We start from the raw sequence: 23,061 nt of genomic DNA, 5'->3' as shown, positions 1-23,061 counted from the left end.
CCTGAATGTACTTGACTCTGACCTGCACACTTAGAGATGGCGAAGATGAAAAGTTTCGTGTGTTTATTTCACAATTAAAAGTAACTAAAAACAAAACACAACAGGAATGGATCCAAGCGGATCAGTGGGAAGGCTACAGACGCCATTGGGGAGAAAACCCGGTAAGGAGTCTGGCACGTGGGGTTCCTGGGAGGGATGGGAGAGAACGGGATTGGCCTGGAAGGTGACCGTGGAGGTCGAACCGCTGGGGACTGGGAACTGGTTAGCAGCGGCATGATTTGGGGGTGAGAAGGAATGGGGTGAGTGTGGCTCCTGGGGCTCGGGCTTTTGCCCACCCAATGGGGACTAATTTGCCAAGATACAGAACCCTGATAGGATCCATCACAAGACTTTATATTAATCACTCTTACAGCTAAATAATTAATCGGCCGTCGGCTGTCCTCCTGGTGAACTAGACATAGCACCCAAAGAGAGACCATGTCTGCTTGCTTCACCCAGTATCCCCAGCACCTGGCCTGAGGCCTTGCACACTCTAGGTGCTCCACATCCTGCTTCTGAAGTGTAACTTATCAAGTCTACCTTTCCATTTGCTGATTTGGTGCTTTGGCTTATTTCTAGTGTTAAGGTTTCAGGATCAATAAGTAATACCCCTCTGGGGCACCTGGGTGGCTCAGTCGGTTGAGCGACCGACTTTGGCTCAGGTCATGATCTCGCAGTCCGTGAGTTCGAGCCCCGCATCAGGCTCTGTGCTGACAGCTCGGAGCCTGGAGCCTGCTTCCAATTCTGTGTCTCCCTCTCTCTGACCCTCCCCCACTCATGCTCTGTCTCTCTCTGTCAAAAATAAATAAATATTAAAAAAATTTTTTTTAAAAAGTAATACCCCTCTGTCCTGTGTGTGAGATGATGAGAACAGGTGGAGGAGCATGGGATTGAGCCCAAAGAGATCAGAACTTCCCTTTTTGTTAAAGCTACTTGGAGAATGTATGTGTCTCAAGCAGGCAGACTTAATTCCTCACCCAAATTAGACTGTCTTAGCAAAGCAAACATCAGGTTTTCCCCCTGGGGACATGTGGCACATGCTCTCCACAGGCTGATGGACCCCGAATGAACAGGGAAGCCAGGCAAGGCTGAGCATGCACAAGTCATTCGCACAGATGGGCAAACGTAGCCTCCTTTTCCCTAGGAGGAGCGGCAGGTGCCGTGATGGACCAGGATTGCTGCTCTGGCAGAGCTCGCTCCTCCTGGGACCCTGCACAGTGAGGTCAAAGGGTTAATAAATACAGAACAGTAGCTCTTGCTGCAATTTTCAGAGTGAGTAGGTTTTTCTGGGGTAAGATCTTGGGACTGGCCAAAGCCCCTGGTCCCCTGACCATTCTCTGTCCTCTATAAGAGACTGTGCGTGAGCCGCCAGTGGGGTCCTGTCTCCTGTGTGCTCGTTCTAGGACAGCCTTTACACAATTTCTCTTCTTCGTTCGTTGTTCTTTTCTCTAAGACCCAGTGGATATGGTGACTTTTTAATTACTTAATACCCTGCTGTTTTCAGACTTTTGGAACTGCGAGGGAAGTTGGGATGATGTGTCTAGCTTAGCTTTAGGTTGATAAAAGCTTTTCTGTGCCTGGCAAGAAATTTTTCTTCAGCATCACATTTTAAAGGAAAAATATCTTCATATGAAATGTTTTAGTAAATTTGTTTCCAATAGTCTTTGTAATTTATTGTACAATGTATCACACCTGCAGATACGAAGAGTCAACATTCTTTAAAATCTTAGCTTTGGAGAAATGACAACATACATTGTTTCAGCATGTCCAGCATATCAAACACGCGAGGTTAAGCAGTTCAGATTTCACCATATAGCTCCTTCTCTTTGAATCCAAAAGTTGGTTTAGGGATTAGAGGACTAAGCAAGCCTGAGCTTTGGCAATAATGTAGAAAAAGGAGAGGAGGTGTTAACAGCTGTGAGAGGTCCAGAGAGGACTTAAATTCACTGTGGGTTGACTATTAGAATATGAATCATACATATAAATGCTACATAATGGTAACTTTTGTTTGTAAGGCATTTTACACTTGACAGTGTGATTTTACTTAGGTTCAGTGGATTAGATGAAATTGCAAGCCTCTCTGCAGAGACTCGATGGCTTTCATTGGAACTGGTCTGGTTCTCAGCGTACCTCACTCCTCAGTGTGGCCTCAGCTGTGTGGTACCCACATGATGGGCTGTGAAGTGCAGATATTCTGAGAACTGGGGAGAGTCCGGGAAAACTCAGGCGGCATTGCATTCAGTGCAACAGGGAAGTTCAAAACTCTTTTGTGGGTCCCACTGGCCTCAGAATGAAGGTCAAGTTCTTGATGGTGCCCCCAAACCCTCTGTGATCTGCCCTACCTGTCTTTCCAGCGTCTTTTTCCACCCTCCACCCCTTGCCCTGAGTGCCTTATGTGAAAATCTTTTTTGTCCATTATAAGCTCCAGGCCCTTTGATCTCTAAACCATAGGTTCCTACATTTTCTCATTTCTTGGGCCCCGTAGTATCACCTTGCTCATAGGTCAAATGAAATACCAAACTATTCAATTTATTAAGTATTTATGTCCTAACAATTTTTTTTTAATTTTTTTAACATTTTTTTAAAATTCATTTTTGAGACAGAGAGAGACAGAGCATGAATGGGGGAGGGGCAGAGAGAGAGGGAGACACAGAATCGGAAGCAGGCTCCAGGCTCTGAGCCATCAGCCCAGAGCCCGACGCGGGGCTCGAACTCACGGACTGCGAGATCGTGACCTGAGCTGAAGTCGGCCGCTTAACCGACTGAGCCACCCAGGCGCCCCTGTCCTAACAATTTAGTAGCTGCTTGAAAATAGGACACACATAAAGTGACACACAGCGTTATTTACTTACGGGATGCATAACTTCTCAAATCTTGGAAGGAGCCTGGACACCTGTTGGTTTCTTGTGCAGTCATTGCTTTCTTTCCTAGCAAATTCTGAAAACCCAGCTTTGCCCAAGATACGGAATGTGGTACAACCTCCTGTTGAAACCGAACTATCTTGAGCTAGTAGTTCGGGCAATGCCCGACAGGTACTAAGAATTGTTGTGCTTCTGTAGCGATTTTAGAATACCTTGGGGTGCCTATGTGGGTCTGTTGGGTCACCCTGGGGAATCTGGGCACAGTTTGAGAACTGTGGTTCTTAGCTTTTACATATGCTGTTTCCTCTGCTTGAACACTTTTCCTCTCCATCGGGCTTCCTGTACCCATGCTTTAGCCGTCAGCATGAGGACTCCTGGAAGTTTCCCCTGGGCCTTTACGTGCTAAGGGGTGCTGCCGCATGGATGCGTCATCCTTCTTAGCATCTCTATCTCTTAATAGAGAGAGAGAGAGAGAGACCCTATGATCCTACCTCTTTGCAGAGATAAACATTATCTCTGTCATTTTAGCTTCACTCATCTTTCTCCCTGGGCTTTAAGCTGCTCAAAGGAAAGGACCTGCGTAGTGACTATCATATTGCGGATGCTTTGTAAATGTGTACCTTGAGTGAATGAATGAGTAACTTATTGGATCTTATTCAGAATGAGCTTGTAGACCGGAGGAAATAAGTGTTCCAAACAGACAAGGTTGACAACTACAGGGCTTTTCTCATTTGTATGAGGATGTCTTTTATAAAAGCCTGACCTTAGCGACACGCAGTGTCTCTTGCCCTCTGTGACCTCATATGCTCCTTCGCTGCATCCTGCAGACCTCCCTGGGTATAAGCACATGGCCTCCTGAATTTCAATATAAAACACGCGGAGATCATTTTGAGCCTTTTGCAATTATTCATGTTGCGAGACATTGACCCATAGACACATCTTTTTGGTTGGGAAATTGTAGGTATAACCTGCTTCAAATGTGTTTGTTCTTTCCTTTAGAAAAAAAAGGTTACATTGCCTGATGGCTCCAACTGCCGGCATACTGTAGCATTACTGGAAATACAGTTGTGCTGTGGTCATTCAATCTCCAGATGATGGAGGCTTGGGGACGGTGGCCCGGCTCCTGTCAGGGGGTGCAGAACGTGGGTTTACACCAGAGCAGGTGGGAGAGGTCTCTTCGGGCCTCAACTAGCAGACGGTAGTCACCTAAGTGCGCATTGGTTGTCTGTGTTTCTGTTATCTGTTCCTGGAACTGATGAGATGAATATCAAGGAAGAAGGATGGCCACGTCCTCCACCGGGCTAAAAATAACTCAAGTGGCTTTTTAGAGCTTCGTGGACATTGTTTTTCTTCAGTTTTGTCTTATCCTTAGACTATGGGGACAGTAATGCTATAAGGAACCAGATGGCTGCTTTTACTGCTAAATTAAATAACATGGTATATGGGAAATGTTGGTGGCTCTGTCATTCTAGCGTCTGGCTCTTGATTTCCGCTCAGGTCACTATCTCAGGGTGGTGAGATGGAACCCCGTGTCAGGCTCCACGCTGAGTGTGGAGCCTGCCTGAGATTCTCTCTCTCTCTCTCTCTCTCTCTCTCTCTCTCTCTCTCTGCCCCTCCCTCCCATGGACACATGTACTGTCATGTGCAATCCCTCTCTTTCTCTCTCTCTCAAAAAAAAAAATAACATGGTTCATGAATAATGTCTGGTAACAGTACTCATAGTTACTGTGTGTCTTTGCTTAAGAACATCATGTCCCAGGGCACCTGGGCAGCTCAGTCAGTTAAGCGTCTGACTCTTGATTTCAACTCAGGTCATGATCTCATGGTTCATGAGATCGAGCCCTGCATCACTCACACACACACTCTCTCTCTCTTTCAAAATAAATAAACATTACAAAATAATAATAAAAGATCATGTCCCATTCCCATAAGTCTCTCTTACCTAGGCCTTTCCTATAGGCCCGTTCTTTTTAATGCATTTTCAAATAGCCCTGTAAGGTAGACAGGAAAGTTTGTTCCCTGTCATTTGAGGCTTACAGGTATTAAATTACTCGCCCAAGGTCAGCACAGCTGATAACCCTTTACTGCTTCCTTTCTGTAAGGGCTCAGTTGTTGCAAGGGGAGACTTTTCTCACTTATGCTGTAACCCTGTGGGCCTTTGAAGATCTTTGACACAGCCTGAGGCTTCAGGACTCCAGGTCTGTGGAAATGTTTTATGTGGAAGGACAGGATCGGCTGAGGGGTCTGCATAGAAGCTTCAAGTCTGCTCTCTTGTGACCTTTCTCTATTGCGAGCAAAGATCTGTTTCTGTGCACCTTTTTACTCCATGAAATGCTTGCTTATGCTGCTTCCAAAGTTACAAAGGTAATAGGAAGTAGCCAATATGCATGAGAAGCAATTTCTGGGAATGTGAACCAACACTTCTGGTCCTGCTCTTGACATTCCCGGGCACGTGCCTCTGCACCTCCAGACCTCACTTGCCTCATGCAGAGTGGGAACAGCCATAACCCCTTCCCTGCCTGTGTCCGTTCACATGAAAGACCAAGGGGGACCAAAGACCCACAGATGCTCCGAATGTGGTCTCACGGTGCTCTACCATTATAAAGGAGGAGTATTTTTTACCAGAAGCACATGGAAGGTGATTTCAAAGCCTGCAGCCATAGTTTACCGAAGCAGTGACTTGACCCTGCCTAAGAAAAATGGCAAGAACTTTTCCAGAGTCCTCCTTTCCTACCTACCCTGGGAAGTGAAATGCCCCCTGGGAAATCTGTTATTCTTTCCCGCAGCACCACAAGGCAGACTCAGTGGAAGATTCTTAATGCACTTCCACTGAAGAGGGGCTCCTGGGTGGCTCAGTCGGTTGAGCGTCCGACTTCAGCTCAGGTCATGATCTCGTGGTTCGTGGGTTCGAGCCCCACGTCGGGCTCTGCGCTGATAGCTCAGAGCCTGGAGCCTGCTTCAGACTCTGTGTCTCCCTCTCTCTGTGCCCCTGCCCTGCTCTCTCTCTCAAAAATAAATAAACAAACAATAACAACAAAAAAGAACCACACCCAATAACCACGCATTCCTCCATTCCCTCTATCAAAATACTGTTCCTAGCCCACTGCATGCAGTCTCCTGGATATTGGGTGGCTTTCTAGAACTGTTTGGCATTTGATCCCACCAGTTGAATTTTGTGCTTAGCAGAAAAACATTTTAATCTATTTTCAAGTCTGTTATAGTGTATCTTTATCATATAATTAAATGATACAGTTATTACAGAAGGCAGTGAAATATGAGCGCAGGAAGAAGCGGGTCTATAGAAAACTAAATTGTGTATTTTGGAACAATGACGTAAAGGCAGATTGCTGTAAAAACAGCTGTCAAATGTAAGCAAGACAGCTAAAAAAACGGGGGGGGGGAGATAAAAATATGAAAGGAATTCTGTACTCTGATTACTTCACAAATGTCTTTAAAGTTTCCCCTGTATTTTAAAGATACCCAAGCCAGGGACGCCTGGGTGGCTCAGCCAGTTAAGCATCTGACTTTGGCTCAGGTCATGATCTCGTGGTTCGTGGGTTCGAGCCCCACATTGTCAGCTGTGCTGACAGCTCAGAGCCTGGAGCCTGTTTCAGATGCTGTGTCTCTTTCTCTCTGCCCCTCCCTCCTCATGCTCTGTGTCTCTCTCTCAAAAATAAACATTAAAAAAAAAACAAACAAAACAAAACTCTAGCCAGAAGTGTTTGACAGTTTCTTTCTGGTTTAAGCAACAGAGGTATTGTGCCTTTTCACACAGTGGGCCTGTTTTTACAGTAAAGGCCTTGGCCCCATATCAAAAGATTGTCAAATGAATGCGTGTTTATAGGTTATCAGTTAAAAAGTTTATAGTAGATACATACCCCAATGATGCTGGGTAAGAGGGTTCCTGCAGAATCTTTACTCCCATTTTACAGATGAGGGCACTGAGGTGCCAAAAGGATCATGGGCTTGACCAAGGATGAAGAGATCCAGAGTTGACAATTTGTTGTTGTTGCTGTTGTTGTTTTTAATCCTGTTGTCTGTTTCTGTCTTCAGAATGTCATGGGTGTAATTTTAGACACCCTGTAAATTTAGACAGCCCCAACAGCATCCTTATCACAATCAAGTCGTAGCGCCTAGAAATGGCATTGGTATTTGAAGTCCTTGATTTTTGAAGCCATGCTAAGGGCAGTGTCCTCGCTATACTCCTGGGACTGATGGCTCTTCCCCATATGGCATCCTTTCCTATGGGAGGAGAGACAAGTTCAGTAACTTCTTTCCTCCTCGAAAGCCAAGACAAAGGTCATAACAGAGATAAGCCATCAGATACTTGGAATTTGATGCTCTTTGCATTTCCTTCTTTCTTCTTCGGGGCAGAAGCTTCTTAATCGACAGGTGCAAAGACTGAGAAATGCCAGGAAACCCGAGGAAGATAGAAGCCTTGTTTTGGGAGAAACTAATAACCATTCTGTCCGGCAAAACAACCCAGGTGTGTGTGTACAAACTCATGTGCACCTGGCTGGGTAATCACATTCCTTACAGACCTGTTTTGTGGTAGGATGCATCCTCAGATCTGGAGAAAAGAGGTCTCTTATTTGAGCTCTGGATTTTGACAAATGGTGTATTTTGGGATGTGGGGTTTATTTCTGCTGAATATCTGGCTTGATTAGCGTGGAGAAGCACATGCAAAGCAGGCTGGAGCCCCACCCCACCCAAACCTCCCAAGGCTGCACAATCAGGAAGTGCATTCTCCTCCCATTGTGGCTTCCGAGGGAAGTGTGCTTTACATATGCAAATGCAAGCCCCAAGTTTCACTTAATAATTATCAGCTGGAGATTCTATTGATGAGCAGCTGAAGCTGCTCCTCAGGAGAGAAACTGTGAGTTAACCATTTCTAGTCCATCCGGATATGCCGCCTCCCCTAGCCTCTGAATACTCCGGTGATTGGAGACAAAGGTTCTGATTTCCCCCTTTTGTCCCCCCTCCTGTCTGGCTGGAGCCTGGCAGCTGGGTCTTCCTGACCCCTCGTATTAACATGTGTTCATCTTTCCTGTGCCCCCACCTCCTTTCTGTTTTACAGGCTACAGAAGGCAGAATAGACCCATCTCTATTGGCCATGGCAGGATTGCTTCCAGCCCTAGAAATACTGGCTTCCCTGCAGTAGCTCTCCTGTTCAGAACCAACCAACAGCATCCTTCCCGAAGGACGTAGGGTGACCCAGAGGCAGGGTGCCCAGGATCTCTAGCTCACGATATCCAAAACTTTCCTCTGCTTCTCCTGTTCTTCTGTGTGTGCACTTGCCTCTGGGGTGTGTAGAAGTAACACCTGGGCTGCTTTGTCAGACTCCCTTGTTCCGGCTGTGCCTCGGCAGGGTTCTGTTCTGCAGGCTGGCACCAATGGTTTTACTTGGATTCTCCGAGCATTCTTGCCACAGGACGCTCTTAACTTTCTCGAGGCTTGTCGCAACCGTCTTGCCCTCGTCTCTCTCGTGTGTCTCCTCCTTGTCACATCAAAAGGCAACCTTTGTTTTCTGGAAAGAGAGCTGTTTAGAGGTAGAAGATGGAATGAAAACAGACTTTTTCTTTGGAGGTGGGTGTCAGATTCTTTTTCATCCTGGGCGTTTTTACTTTTGCACTAAGCCTTGGCAAGTTGCTTAAGCTCAACGAACCTATTGCCTCCACCTTAACATGGGGACAATCAAACCTACCTCGTACAATAAGGTGATACGTGAGACCCACTCAACCAAAGTGGGTGGTCAGTAAGGGGGTTATAATCATTCTCCTTTGAAAATCAGTTCCCACCACTGAACTTTCTAGTCCTTGCATGCCCCCATTAATTTTCATCATTTAAATGATATTTATTGAGTGCCTACTGTGTGCTCTCCATTCTGGGCCCTGGGCACATAATGGTGGATAAGACTGATCTACAAAGGACCTTTCCAACACTAACTTGTATTCTAGGTGTGGAGACAGGCACACAAGAAAGAAAACAAAGACGTTTATACTTAGGGGAGTTCTAGGATGTGTGCAAAGGGGAAGAATCACCAGGGAAGGAGTGAGAGACAGATTCTGGCTGAAGGGTGGCCAGAGTTTTCTCTGCAGAGTGGTATCTCTGACAGCAGGTGCAGAGGCCCCAAGGTGGGAGAATGCTTGGTACATTCGAGAAGCATCTAAAAGATGGTGGGGGCAACTGGGTGGCTCAGTCGGTTAAGCGTCTGACTTCGGCTCAGGTCATGATCTCGCGGTTCGTAGGTCCAAGCCCCCCATTGGGCTCTGTGCTGACCGCTCAGAGCCTGGAGCCTGCTTCCGATGCTGTGTCTCCCTCTCTCTCTGCCCCACCCCTGCTTGCGCTCTGTCTCTCTCAAAAATAAACAAACAAAAAATAAATAAAAGACCTGTGTGGAGGAGTGCGTTAAGGTCAGAAAGATAATTCTGATAAAAGTTTTGAAATCCACTGTAGGGTATTTGGGTTTTAAGTTTGCTGGGAAGCCATAAGAGGGGCAGTTTGAGCAGGATAGTAATGGGATCTGAGAACCATCTTCACATGTTGTCTAGGTGCTGAGTGGTAAGTAGACCGTGGGAAGTAGGGAGGCCGGTTAGGTGGCTGTTGTGTGAGTCCAGGTGAAGAAAGGTGGGGCCTGGGACTTGGATGGTGGCCTAAGAGTTTGTATCTGGGGTGTATTGAAAGGTAAAACACACATTAAAATATATCGTTAAAGAGGTCTATGGAACAGGAGGGAAGAAGTTCAAGTTCAAGACTGAGCTCTGTGTTTGTGGTCTGTGCACTGGTAACAACAGTGATGCTATGTGCTGAGAGAGCAGGGGGTTTTGAGGTGGGAACCAGGGGCTCTCATTTGGATATGGAGACACGAGGGGCTCCTGAGTCCGTCTCTGTGGTACTCGGGAACAAAGGTACTCAGCATGGAGTCTGCCTTCACCCACAAAGTGTCTGCCCCAAACAGGTGTTGAGGGAATGGATAGTCACGGTGCGAAGCAGGCTACATCAACAGTTATCACAAATGTAATAAGAGCTGTTGCCTGTGGTCTGTATTGTAGCAGGTTGCAGGAAATCCAGTGACAGAACAGAGGAGTGGCTGACTCACCTTGGACGGATGGGAGAAGGGTTCCTAGGAATGATCTCTCAGGTAGGGGAGAGTCCATGGTAACTCGCCAGGTGACAAGGCCTGCAGGGGAAATCGCACAGATCCTTAAGGCTCCTTCCAGTTGCCAGTCGTGGTGCCCAGGAACTTAGCATAGGGCTTGCACCTGTCGGGGCTTTGGAACTACTCACTGGCGAAGGTCACGGGTTGTCTGAGGTGCCCTTCAGGGCCAGAAGGTGGAGTCATAAAGTGCAGGGCGTTTCAACAGCAATTCCAGGAAGTCTTACACCAGGGTTTCTGTCCCGACCTAGCCTCTGAGGTCAGTCCCATTAGTAAAGCCTCGTCTGGGTCCTGCAAGGGACTCATTTCTTTGGGGCCAGGAAATTGGGGTCTTGTCCTGGAGGCTCCACCATCAGGGCATCTCTTGGGGCCTCTGTGTTTGTTAGCACTCCCCACACCCAAGCCCAGCTTCCTCTCAACTTGCTGAGGCATAGCCTCCCTCTGCTTCACAGAGGGTCCTTGGTTTTATTATTGTTGCTCTTTTGCTACTGGTGGAAGCGTCTTATAAAAAATCACCATCATCCCAGGAGTAGGACTTGCAAATAAATAACAATCCGTCAGAAGTAGAGATGGCAGGTTTTGCTTAATAGGTATTAGCGTAATATTTTACCCAAACATCTATCTTGCTCTTGGTAATGTCTTATCTTTGCCAAGTGCCCATCCTGATAAAGTGTTATTTCTGTCAAGCTGAGCTTCTGATAAAATCTTCTATTTTCCCCTCTCCCCAACCCCACCCCATCTATCCTGATAAAACCTCATACTTCATTTCTGATTTCCTCCTGAGGGATGGTTTGGATTTGCCAGGAATGGGTGAAAAAAGGGATGATAAGGGTTTTCCCTCTTTTTTTTTCCCCGTTGTTTCAATATAGATAGTCACGAGAATTGGAATATAACTTTAAGTCGAACTGATAAAGGAGGTTCGGAGACTCTTTAGAAGGGGGAAGAAGACGGCATAAAGGAGGGCAGACATTTATAGGCGAGGGGATGTTCAGGCAGGCTGTTGCTTGTTTTCTCTTGTTTTTAATTTACAATTGAGCTGAAGACGATGGCATTGATTTAGGTGATGTGGCAGTTTGCAGGAAAGGGACGCTAGTGAAGGAATCAACCACCTTCACAGAAACATTTGCTTCCCCTTCTTGTTGAAACGTGTTAGATTGTTCTTCGCGGCAGCTACTCATGCTGTTGTGGGTTCCATGGCCATTACCCACTTAACCCTGTGCACATGAAGAGCCCTACTAACTAACTTCTCCTACTGACCTGCCTTCTAACCTCTTCCTTTCAGTATGTCATCAGGTATAACTGTATCATGAGCACCACATGCCAGAGTTGGGTTCCCCTGGGGCCGTGTGCCCTGCACCAGCATGATAGCCACGGGCGGTTGGGTAAGTGTGTGAAAGGCAGTGGCTTTGTCTCTCAAAACCAGTTCACTGCGGAGGAGAGGGGAACGTCAGAGGGCCCAGAGAACATGATGCAGACCCAGCCACTCCTCGCTGACACTAGACCACCTGAAACACCAGAAGTGGGAGCAAGGAGTTTTCTCCTATGTTAATCCTTACTTCCACCCAATGCAGAGGAAGAGAACTTCTGCTCAGACTTGGCGTGTGCCTGATTGGACGTGGGCAAACTGAGTGCCGTCACTGACATAGGGCATGAAGAACACGCTAGACTTTTAGTCCTGTTTTGCAGTTAGTTTTCCTCTTACCTAGGGCATTTGTGAGACTACTGTCTTCCAAACACAGGGGAGAGTAGTGATGTCTGAGAGTGCTGTCTGGTAGTCCCTGTCCCTCCCTAGGAGAGCAGAGCACTGTTGTTCGAGTCTGAGGCAGTCTAATTACAGTCACACGCGGGGCGCCTGGATGGCTTAGTCAGCTGAGTGTCTGACTCTTGATTTCAGCTCATGTCATGATCACAGGGTCATGGGATCGAGTCCCACGTCAGGATCTCTGTGCTGAGCAAGGAGCCTGCTTAAGATTCTTTCTCCCCCCACCCCCTGCCCTTGCCCACTCTCTCTCTATAAAATAAATAAAATGAAAAAAATCTTTAAAGACACACTCTCTTAAAGAATAAGAGACCCTAATTCTTTCCCGTAGATGTGAATTTCACTGTGACACTCCACCCCTGAAAGAAGATGACTTAAACGCCCGGGGAAGGGTAAGGAGCAAGAATGGGATGGGGCCAGAGTTTTGCTGATTTGTCTGGAGACCTGTAACACTGGCTCCCTGCCAGTGAAATCTTTATCCCTTTGCCATCCAAACCAGATATTGTCAGCATTCCCCATTTAAAAAAAAAAAAAAAAAATCACAGAATTCCTTTTTGGTAAATACTTAATATGGCTACCAAGAATGATGGTTTGAGTTTTATGGCAAGTATGGATTCACATAATTAGAAAAGGATAGCTTTGAACGTCCTTAGTGTGACCAGCGTAAAAAATTTTAAACTTTGCTATAGTGTCCTCCCATGTGGTTCTCTTGATTTGAACAAGATTTTGTTAAAAAAAAAAAAAAAACACACACACACACAAATCCTTGTTCAAAATTTTTATTGTAAAATATGACTCTCCCCAGCACATATGATTTGCCACTCTTGGAACCTATTAGTAGGATTTTATAAGGGCTATGAATATTTCATATAAAATAACACATTTATTGCTGGGATTTTTTTTTAAAAATTAGATCAGTGGAAAAATAACTTAGGAAATCTTTCATCTTGAATACTGCCAAAGAGAAAATAAAAGAAGAAATTTTAGAATATTTCTGGGTCTGATTCTATAGTCGATCACCATATTGATGACTCCGGTGAGGATGGCTAGTTGATGTTTTGCTAAGGATAAAATCATCATGCCTGTTTTCCTTGGAGTGTTGAGGACTGTCCCTGAAGGGGAATGGTGTTCAACTGTTGCACACCTAGGAAATGTGGCTCAGGATGCCAGAGGAAGGGGAAACACCGCCTTCCAAACTCAACCACTGGAGGCCACCATGAAAACTGGGTGACTTGGAGGCCATGCTAAAAGTGATTGAAGTTAATGAGTTAAGTGGGGACAGAGGGTAATCAAAGATTACTTGGAATGTGAATTTATTATTACCCACTGGTTGTTTTTCCAGATTTGGAGTGACTTGTCTCCTCACATTTTCTGGGACACACCGTGTCTGGTAGTTATTTCCGGGGATCTAAGAGAAGAACTGGACCCCACTGTCAAATTGTTCAAACATATGAAAAATAAAGCACTACTCACATTATCCTTTGCCTTGTTTGGTGATGGTTTGAATGCTGTCAACAAGGTCCTTCTGTCTGTACTTAGACTCCTTGGGAATCAAAGAGAAATAGAATTGGCCAGATCTAAAACTGGAAAGACTCAGTTACTCTGCTGTGAGAATAGTAATTCAGAGACCAACTGTCTCAAACTTCCAGAACTTAGGATATTCGGCAGAAAACATTTGGAGCTTTGAAGTCCTTGAACCTGAAGTTTCAAGGGGCAAAGCACTGACATCATTGCTCATTAAGATATACTTCAAGCACTTGTAGCAAAAACCCAGCTATGGATTATAGCAAATTGGTGCTAAAAATGTCTTCATTTTCTTGACTTAATGAAGCTCTTTAAGGCAAGGTTCTGGAAAATACTTTCTTGGAGGAGAAAAGTCAAATCGCATTTAGCCTATTATGACGAAACAGAACCAGGCTTCTTTCCCTGGCTTTTTAGAAGCTTGTGGGGAACTGTTTTCTTAACTGGCGTTTAGTCTTTGCCAGAGGATCTCCAAGGTCTTTGCTGGAACTCAAGTTTACTTTGGTTGCCAAGACAACTTCCAGAAAATCACTTTGGGGAGTTTTTGGGTAAAATGTTCCCTGTTTACCCCAACACAAGTAAGCAGCCTTTGCTCATCACCACTGCCATGTTCCTCCCTGCAGCAAATCTAGTTCCACAATTCTGGAATTAGGAAAGTGTCCAGGCTGAGCCCTGTGTCTTATTCAGCCCAGAATTAGTGCCATATCCAATTCAGCTGTCATATGGACATCCATAGATCAAAATGTTAAAAAAATACATATTTTTTTAAATTATTATTTTTTACATTTTCTTTATTTTTGAGAGAGACAGAGTGTGAGCAGGGGAGGGGCAGAGAGAGAGAGAGAGAGAGAGAGACACACACACACAGAATCTGAAGCAGGCTCCAGGCTCTGAGCAAGCTGTCAGCACAGAGCCCGACGTGGGGCTTGAACCCACAAACCATGAGATCATGACCTGAGCCGAATTTGGATGCTTCACTGACTGAGCCACCTGGGCGCCCCCCAAAATTTTTTAAATGTGAGACTTTAAGATGAAATTGAGATTGAGTTCTCTAAATTTTTCTGAAGTGACTCTGGCTGCAATATTTATTTTGCAATTTCAGAATGTATTGAGGGTGTGAAATTTTTATGTTAATTAAAGAGGAGGACATTGTGTTTTAAAAAATTACAAAATGCTTACTTAATGAACACAGCTTTATGTGGAAGGTGAGAAATTGGAGAATTCGTTTGGCATGAAGTGACCTGTGGGTCAAGAGAAGGGAGCCTAGAACCAGGGAAGCTGGAAGGTCTGGGAGCAGGTGGGGGGTGGTGGTGGGTAGCTGCTTTGGAAAGGGAGGCATTGACAGGATCAAAACAGCCCCAAGCTTGAATGAACTAGAACACCGGGCAACCTAGCTTCTAGGAATTCAGGAAGGTCCTGCGTTATACAATAGGAGCTGTCCTAAGAATACAGTTGAGACTCGGGCCGGGAAACGGGGGCCCAGTGTCAGAGCAGTAATGGAATTAAGTGTGGCAATGCTAAGACCTCCTTTGCACCTGAGCCATTTCGGAAATTTGCCTTCAGGAGCCAACAGGCACACTTGCAAGTGGGGGGTCATGGTGCCTTAGAAGATTGGGGGACATGCCTAAATCAGGGTTTCTCAACCTTGACTGTACAGGAGACCCCATGAGAGTGGCTGCTTCTAAAAATGCTAACCGGATCCCCACCTCTGAGCTAATTCATTGGAGAGGGGGCGTAAGGACATTGGGATTCTGTAGAAGTTACCCAGGGGATTGTAACGGCAGCCAGGATTGAGAACCACTGGACGAAGGGACCAGGAAATGAAGCAGAGGCAACACAAAAGTTAGACTGGACTTGTCTGGAGAGAGGATGAGCAGGAGACATTCTGGTTTAGAACATAAAAGGGCCATTGATCTGGAGCCAGTGAATCTGGGTTCAAGACTCTCCCTCTGCCATTTGCTGCTGGGATGACCTTGAACAAGTTAACTCGTGTGTCTTATTTCTTGTTTCCCTCCTGCCCCCCTTTCATAGTCAACCTGGGAAAGTGAGAATGCCTGCTTCATTACAGTGTTGCTAAATCAAATGAGACGGTGCACACAGCTTCCACGCACGGGCTTGTGCTCACTAGGAATGGTGACCAAGTGTTTGTTGAAAGCGATAGAGGACCTTGAAGTAGATGGAGTTGCTTCTGTGCACTGTCACAATGCAGGATGCGGTACCAATGGGGTTGAAGAACGTTATCCCTGGCATCTGTGAGTGAAGCTGGCAGAAATAGGGAGAGATTGGAGGCCAATGTTCTTAGGACAGGGGCTCACAAACTATGGCCCATGGGCCAAATCTGGCCCACTACTTGTTTTTGTAAATAAAGTTTTATTGGTACACAGCCATGCCCATGTGCTACACATTTCTGTGGCTGCTTTTGTGCTGAACTGGCAGAGCTGAGTACTTGCATCAGAGGCTGTATTGCCTGCAGTGTAAAATGTATTCATTTTCTGGGTATTTACAGAAAAAGTTTGACCCCTGGTTTAGAATAAGGTTAAAAGAATTGGTTTGGGATGGAATGCTTGAAATATAGTGATAGAAGCAAGTGCTTTAAACACGGGGAAGGAAGAATCTTCAGGCCCTGGTGACAGATTGTACGTAGGGGGATTTTGCTGCATAAAGGTTAAGGATGCAGTGTCTTTGTCGTGGGTAGAATGATACAGAATGACAGGCTTCCTGAAATCTGGGCATGAGTGTAGAATTTTGGTGTCCTTGACTAGAGAGATCTAGGTCTGTCCCCACTGGAAGGGGCTGGTGGAGTCCCCTACATGGGTGCCCTAAGGGCTGGGAGGCCACCCAGGTCCTGACCCTGCCTCTGACTCCCCTCCCGACCCGCAGTTCTGGTGGTGGATATCACACACAATGCTAAACACTAGCACTCTGGAGACATCCAGAGCGATTCAGTGCACGCAAATTGATTCAGATCGTCACTTAGAGCATTTTGGATGGCAAGTCCCTAATCTCTGTCACCACACTGCACAGAGGTTGATTTTCAATTTACCTTTTTTGTTCTCAATCTTAGATGTTTTGCTTCTTAATTCAGAGCATTCATCTCAAGTGGATTCAGAAATTCAAATCTGATGATAAATTCACGTTTGTTGAGAATTTGGGAGGGAGGAGGAAGATGTTGTCAACTAAGCTTTTGAATAATGTCTGTTCTGACATTTTAAACTCTCAAGTGGGCTGAACCGCGGATCAACACATACAGGCATTATGTGACAGAGATGTACCATGTGTACAAATAGACTGTGTATATCTGAATAATAGGACCTGGAAGGGAAGGTAATAGAGAAGCAAAAGTAAAGGAACTCAGAATGAGGGATCTTCTCTTGCTTCCAGGTTTTGTGTGGTAGGGTAGGAGGAAAGGGGAAATTCGTGTGTCTCCTCTGATCAGGCCTGATGCTAAGTAATATACATACACACATACGCCGCCCCCCCGCCATTTTATAGATGGGGACACTGAGTCACAGAGAAGTTAAGTCCTTCGCCTAAGGCTGTTATTTATTAGTAAGTGGAACTGTAACTCAAATTCAGTTCTTTCTTATAAGCGTCTGGGATTCAGAATAATTCTACCTGATTTCCTTTTCTTGGCTATTTCTCCCTCTCCTTAAGCACTTAATATTATCATGAGGCCACGTTTTTCTTTTTTGTATATGATGAGGCCACTTTTTAAGTAACTGGTAGTTTAAGATTTGCTAGATCAATTTTTTATGCCTTTTTTTCTAGATGCCATTCCTTCCCTCTATCCCTTCCTCAAATGTTTGTTAAGTACAGGCAGCGTGCCACGCCCTGAGGATAGAGAGACCAGGTTTTGGGCCGTGCCACTCAGTGTGGCAGACTGTTCTTGCCAGTTCTGTTCTTGGTCCCTGTTCTTGGTCCCTGCATTAGGGTTCTCCAGAGAAATAGATTACTAGGGTTTGCATGCATATGTGTGTGTAAAGAGATTTATTATAATTGCCTTTTGCGGTTATGGATTTGGTCAAGTCCCAGGATCTGCAGGGTGATTGGCAAGCTAGAGACCCAGGAAAACTGACGATGTAATACCATTCAAAAGGCTAGTAGCCTTCAGACCTAGGAAGAGCCAGTGTTTCCGTTCATAACCAAAGGCGGGAGGGAAAAAATAAAACAAACAAAAAACCCCACAATTTTCCCAGTTTGAAGGCTGTCAAGTAGGAGGAAGTTTCTTACAGAGGAGAGGGTGAGCCCTTTTGTTCTTTTGAGGCCTTCAACTGATTGGATGAGGCCCACCCACATTAGGGAGGGCAACCTGCTTTACTCAGTGTGCTGATTCAAAGGGTTAAGCTCCTCCAGAAACACTCAGAATAATGTTTGACCAAATATCTGGGCACCCTGTGGCCCAGTCAAGTGACACACAAAATGAAACATCACAGTGCCCAAAGTGTTCTACAACAAGGAAGTATGAAAATTATATAAGAAACTTCTAGAGAAATTGGACTTTGTGGCAGCCCAAGCATGTGATCAGTAGACTTGATGAAGAGGGTATAGGCCAATTTGTCAAATTCATGTGATGTATTGCACGTGGGTCAAGCTATGTACTGGGTACATGTGTTAGGGCCAGATTTTTATCCAGGATTGGTTGGGAGGAAAATTGGTTCTTTTCCACTGATGGTCTGAGAAGTACTGGTGTGGGCACAGCTGTCGACATAGGCCATAAAATCCCACGTGATGGGCCTTGGAGTGACAAGCTGTACCCAGAGGTAGGGGAGCACTCCCGGGAGAGACCAGAACCCATAAGATGTCCCCATCATTGGTGTTTGCAAAGCACCTCTGAAAAGGTGAACTTTCGCTGTCCTAACCCTTCCCCCTCCCCACCCAGAGGGCTAGGACAAGCCAAAACAAAGAGGTCAGGAACCAGAGAGATGAGTAGCCCAGGAACAAAAGCAAGAATCAGGATGAATGAAATTACAATGAGCCGTGAACTTGGCAGAGCAACAGGTCCCTTTGGTATCAAGCGGCATTGGGATCCATCCGCCAGGGAAGAGATACAGGGTCCCTGTGCACACGAGGCAGGGAAAGTCAGCTGAGAAGGCCCTGAGGCACATCTCCAGTATGCTCCCTTCCAGAAGCTGAACCTGGCCAAGGAAGAGGAAGGGCAGCTCAGGACAGCCTACCTTTAGAACAAACCAGAATTCTGCTCTTGATTGAGCACTTCCTATATGCCAGGTGTAGGACACAGCATACATGTTGCCTTTCCCAACATTGGTTCCCCTCCTTAAGGCCTGACATTTATTATTTCGTGTGTCTTAATGGTTGAGAAATCCATAGAGCTTTATTTTTTATTTTATTTTTAAAGTTTATGTAGTTAGAGTGCAAGCAGGGGAGGGGCAGAGAGAGAGAGAAAGAGAGAATCCCAAGCAGGCTCCACACTGTCAGTGCAGAGCCCTATGTGGGGCTTGAACTCATGAGCTGTGGCACCATGACCTGAGCCAAAACAAAGAGTCAGACACCTAACCTGAGCCACTCAGGCACCCTGAGAAATCTATAGAGTGAAGAAAACACCTGCAGGCCTTGGAGAGCTAAGTTTGGTTAAAACCATTTGGGGTCCAGAGGCGCCTGGGTGGCTCAGTCAGTTAAGCATCTGACTGCGGCTTAGGTCATGATCTCCCAGTTCATGAGTCCAAGCCCCATGTTGGGATCTGTGCTGACAGCTCAGAGTCTGGAGCCTGTTTCAGATTCTGTGTCTTCCTCTCTGTCTGCCCCTCCCCTATTTTTGCTTTCTCTCTCTCTCTCTCAAAAATAAACATTAAAAAAAAAAAAAAACACCATTTGGGGTCTAAAGAATATTGATAGGATTTCCCCCTTGCTACCCTTGGAATTGTAATTGCTTGGGGATTACATAATTATGACTTTATTTATAAGCACATAATCAAAGAATTATAGGCATGCAAAATGTGGGGCTTTTGGGAGGGGAGCCAGAGGAAGTGATGAGGTCTCCCTGGGAGCCTACCCACTCCTCCACTTTGCTTCTGGATGAACTTGGACCTAACTGAGGCTGAAGGGAAGAAGGTTCAGAGATGCCACAGATCAGAATAAGCCAAGGTTTGTTGGCCCTTTTCTCCCATACACTACTCAGAGAACAGCCCTGAGTTCAGAAAATGTACAGCCTTTAACATGCTAATTTATGTCATCAACTCAGCTTACTTATAATACCACTCACTCTCACCGGAAACTACTGGAACTGTTTGCCCAATGAGAAACAAAGCCCCCAGAGCTTTGTATTTCCATATCTTACTTAAGCCTCCCATTGCGCCTGTGAGGTTAGCATTTCTGTTCCCATTTCAGAGACTGGAAAACTGAAGCTCAGAGCATTTAAGTAATCCCTCCAAAGAACAAATTTCTCATTTTCCTTTGTTGTGAATTTTCCGGAGCTTCTGGGTGCCTTCCTAAATGTTCCGGTGTTTTGTTTTGTTTCCATAAGAAAGAAGACCGCTCAAGCCCCAGAACTCTTAACTCCCAGCACGAAAGCAGGGACGCGGCCCCATACAGTCATGGAAACTTTATTTCTGCTCAGGCTCCACCCCAACAGGAAGGCTTAAGTGTTTAGAGTCTGACACCTGTTTTTGTCGGAATAACCTAAGACATTATCAGCACGGAACTACCCAGCACTGCACGGATGCATAGCGGGGCCCTGATGCGCATCTCTCCCCACCCCTGCTCGAAGGGTCGATGCCAGTTGAGCAAACACAGTTGCCGTCAGTGGCCTATTCGTTTTTATTCTCAGTGGAACTAATTTGGTTTTACCAAACAGGGAAACAGGTTTCAAAAGCCTGGGTTAGAGCTTGTAATTGGCCAGCTTGGGGACAATACAGCCCTAAGCCACCTGTGATTCTGTGTACCCACACATTCAGCCTCAGCCTTTGATCTGTGGTCCTGGGCAGTGGGATGCAGCGAGTCCTATATGCCACATTGATAGGAGGGGGCCAGGAGCTCAGGTGTTTAACCCCGAGGTGATTAAGAGGGAGAGAAATGAGTCATGTTTGTGAAGGCCCAGAGACACATCAAAAAGCCCTGGGCAGAGGCCGACTCAGTTCAGCAGCACAGGTGAACCCCGCAGGGTGTAATTCATTGTGTTCTTTGATCCTCAAGTTTTGTGGGTCGCAGAGACTCTCTGGGATGGTTTGGAAGCTCAGTGGGGTCTGAGCAGGAAGAAGAAAAACTTGAAGTATGGAAAATGAGAAGCTTCTTTTTTGGCGGGTGGCTAAGAGAGGGTAATTTTCTAGAGATGTTATTTTTGCTTAGTAGTCCCTAAGGCAGCTGTGTTGTAGCTGGATACTGGGATGTCTGCAGCATAGGAACAGGGAGGACAGACAGCTTTGAGTGTGTCATGTACCTGGGGCACCTGTGTACAAGATGTGGTATGCTAAGTACTTTAGGGAGATGGGGATGTTGCATTAATAAAATGTTTTAAAAATCCATAGCTCTCTATAGGGCCTCCTATGAAACTGTATTTAAGTGGAGAGTGTATAGGATGAGACGTAAGAGAGACCTGGGGACGAATTCTGACACTCCTGGGAGGTGATACTTCAGAAACAGGGTTTTGAAGGATGAATAGGAGTTCACATAGGAAGACCAAAATAAACTTTTGTCGTTATTAATATTTGTTCTTTTTGCTCTCTTCCACTTTCTCCTTTTCCTCTTTCCCTTCCTCCTGCTATTTCTTCATATTCATGTGTGTTTTATCCAGAAGAAAAACGCCTACCAGGAAATGTGCCAAGGTGGGAAAAGACGACAGGGTATTTAGTTAGGAAAAATTATGATTGTCTTCTCTAAATAGCATGTTACTTTTTATCACCTCCTAAGTCATTCCGTTCTCAACTCTGTCCCCAGGTCAGTCTGGACGCATCTCTTGGTCACTCACTTTGGATCCACCTTCCCTCGTGAGCGGAACAGATGCGTGGGGTGCGGGTCGGGGCTCGCGGTGTGCTTCGTCGCGGTTAACCGTCCCCCGGTCTTTCCGCCTCCCCAGATGGGAAGCCGGTGTCCCTGTCTCCGCTGGAGTCGCAGCCGCACAGCCCCCGGTACGCGGCCGCCGGCCAGCGGGAGCGCGAGAGCCTGGAGGTGCGCGTGCGCGAGGTGGAGGAGGAGAACCGCGCGCTGCGCCGGCAGCTCAGCCTGGCGCAGGGCCGCGCGCCAGCCCACCGCCGCGGCAACCACAACAAGACCTACTCCATGGAGGAGGGGACCGGGGACAGCGAGAACCTCCGCGCGGGCATCGTGGCGGGCAACAGCTCGGAGTGCGGGCAGCAGCCGGTCGTGGAGAAGTGTGAGGTAAAGAGCACCCCGGGGGCGGTGGTCCAGAGGCCAGCGGCCCTCACCCCTCGCAGACGCCACCGGGAAGCACCGCCAGGTGCCCGCAAAGGGCTGGCATTTTTGACTCGGGCCTACGTGGGAACCTTGCACGGTCGCTACCGTTGCCGTGTGGCCTGGCCAGTCGATTAGCCTCTCTGAGCCTCAGCCTTGCCATCTGAAAAGTGGGTATGGGAAGGCCTCCAGCACAGAGAGCTTACGAGGAGCAAAGGGATGGAAACCACCGCTTCCTTCTTTGCGGTTCCTTTTGACCCACTCAGGGTCTCTACGCCTAGTTGTCTTCCTGGGGACACCTGTTAATTTAGACTACGGTGTGAGTGGTGTACCTGGAGTTGTGGCCTTGCTGGGCAACAGTTCCCTTGGCCACCTCCTTCCTCACTTAACGATCAGTTTCTGGAGAACCAGAGACCTGTTACTTCTCTAAGGCAGTGTCTTGAACTTTTACAACTGAATATCCTGCCCCCCACTTTTAGAGTATGCTTTCTGTGTTAGTAACTCTTTGGACATTTGGAGAACTTACCCGCCCCTTCTCCCTACCGGCCTCACCCCTCTTGTTTGTGCATCTGTGCTTCTGTGTGCACTGAAGGCAATGGCATGCACGTTCATTTCCTGGTTCTCCCGGTTCCCAAGGACAGGAATTAGAGCACCCCTGTTAAGAGCAAGGCCTTTTGTGACCCAGACAAGCCCGAGTTCAAATCCCAGCTCTGATGGTTTCTGCCGTAGGTGCCAGAGCAAGTTACCTGACCTCTCTGAACTTCAGGTGCCTCATCAATAAATTTGAGAAAATAATTCCTGCTTCGTGGGGGATTTATGAGAAGTAAAAGGGATGGGCCATATAAAGCCACAGACGGAGCCTGGTTCTTAATATGTGTTCAATTGTGGTTAACTTTTATTGATTTTGGTTAGATATATTACCTGCTGTTGCTTTATTCCATTTCCTGGCCACATTCTCAGAATGTTAGACTTCAACCCTCCTGAAAACACTTGGCAAAAAGCAACATGTTGTTCATGTGAGGGGAGTCCTGTTCTGTTGCTCATACTGCACTCAGGGAATGTAGGGCTTGCTGAGCAACATAGACTCAGGTCTGGGAAAGGTCAGTGGTGAAGGAGGAGAGCCCTTGGGCTGGGAGGATTTGTCATGGTGTCTCCAGCCTGGATGAGGGGTGGAGAGGTGGACACAGGTAGATGGAGGCTGTCCAGTGAGAAATGTACATGAGAGTATGAAGAATAGGAAGCAAGGCGAGAAAGAATGCAGGACATGGGGAGCTGGTCAGGAAGCACAGACAGCCTGGGCCAGGACATGATCGAACTGTATTTTCATTCATTCTTCCATTCTTTCGTCCAATAGTTACTGA

At 46.5% G+C, this 23,061-nt stretch overlaps 1 protein-coding gene across 1 annotated transcript in view; it reads left to right on the top strand.

Moving 5' to 3' along the window:
- LARGE1 (LARGE xylosyl- and glucuronyltransferase 1) overlaps positions 1 to 23,061 on the top strand; it is a 538,562-nt gene that overhangs the window by 220,152 nt on the left and 295,349 nt on the right. The window contains exon 3 of the mRNA XM_049627511.1: positions 21,366 to 21,667. Coding sequence (XP_049483468.1) covers positions 21,366 to 21,667 — 302 coding nt within the window. The remainder of the gene's footprint in view (positions 1 to 21,365; positions 21,668 to 23,061) is intronic.

Source organism: Panthera uncia, chromosome B4 (assembly GCF_023721935.1).
Source record: "Panthera uncia isolate 11264 chromosome B4, Puncia_PCG_1.0, whole genome shotgun sequence".
NCBI lineage: Eukaryota > Metazoa > Chordata > Mammalia > Carnivora > Felidae > Panthera > Panthera uncia.
Note: the sequence above shows the minus strand (reverse complement) of the source record. Positions and strands in the feature narration are given on the sequence as shown.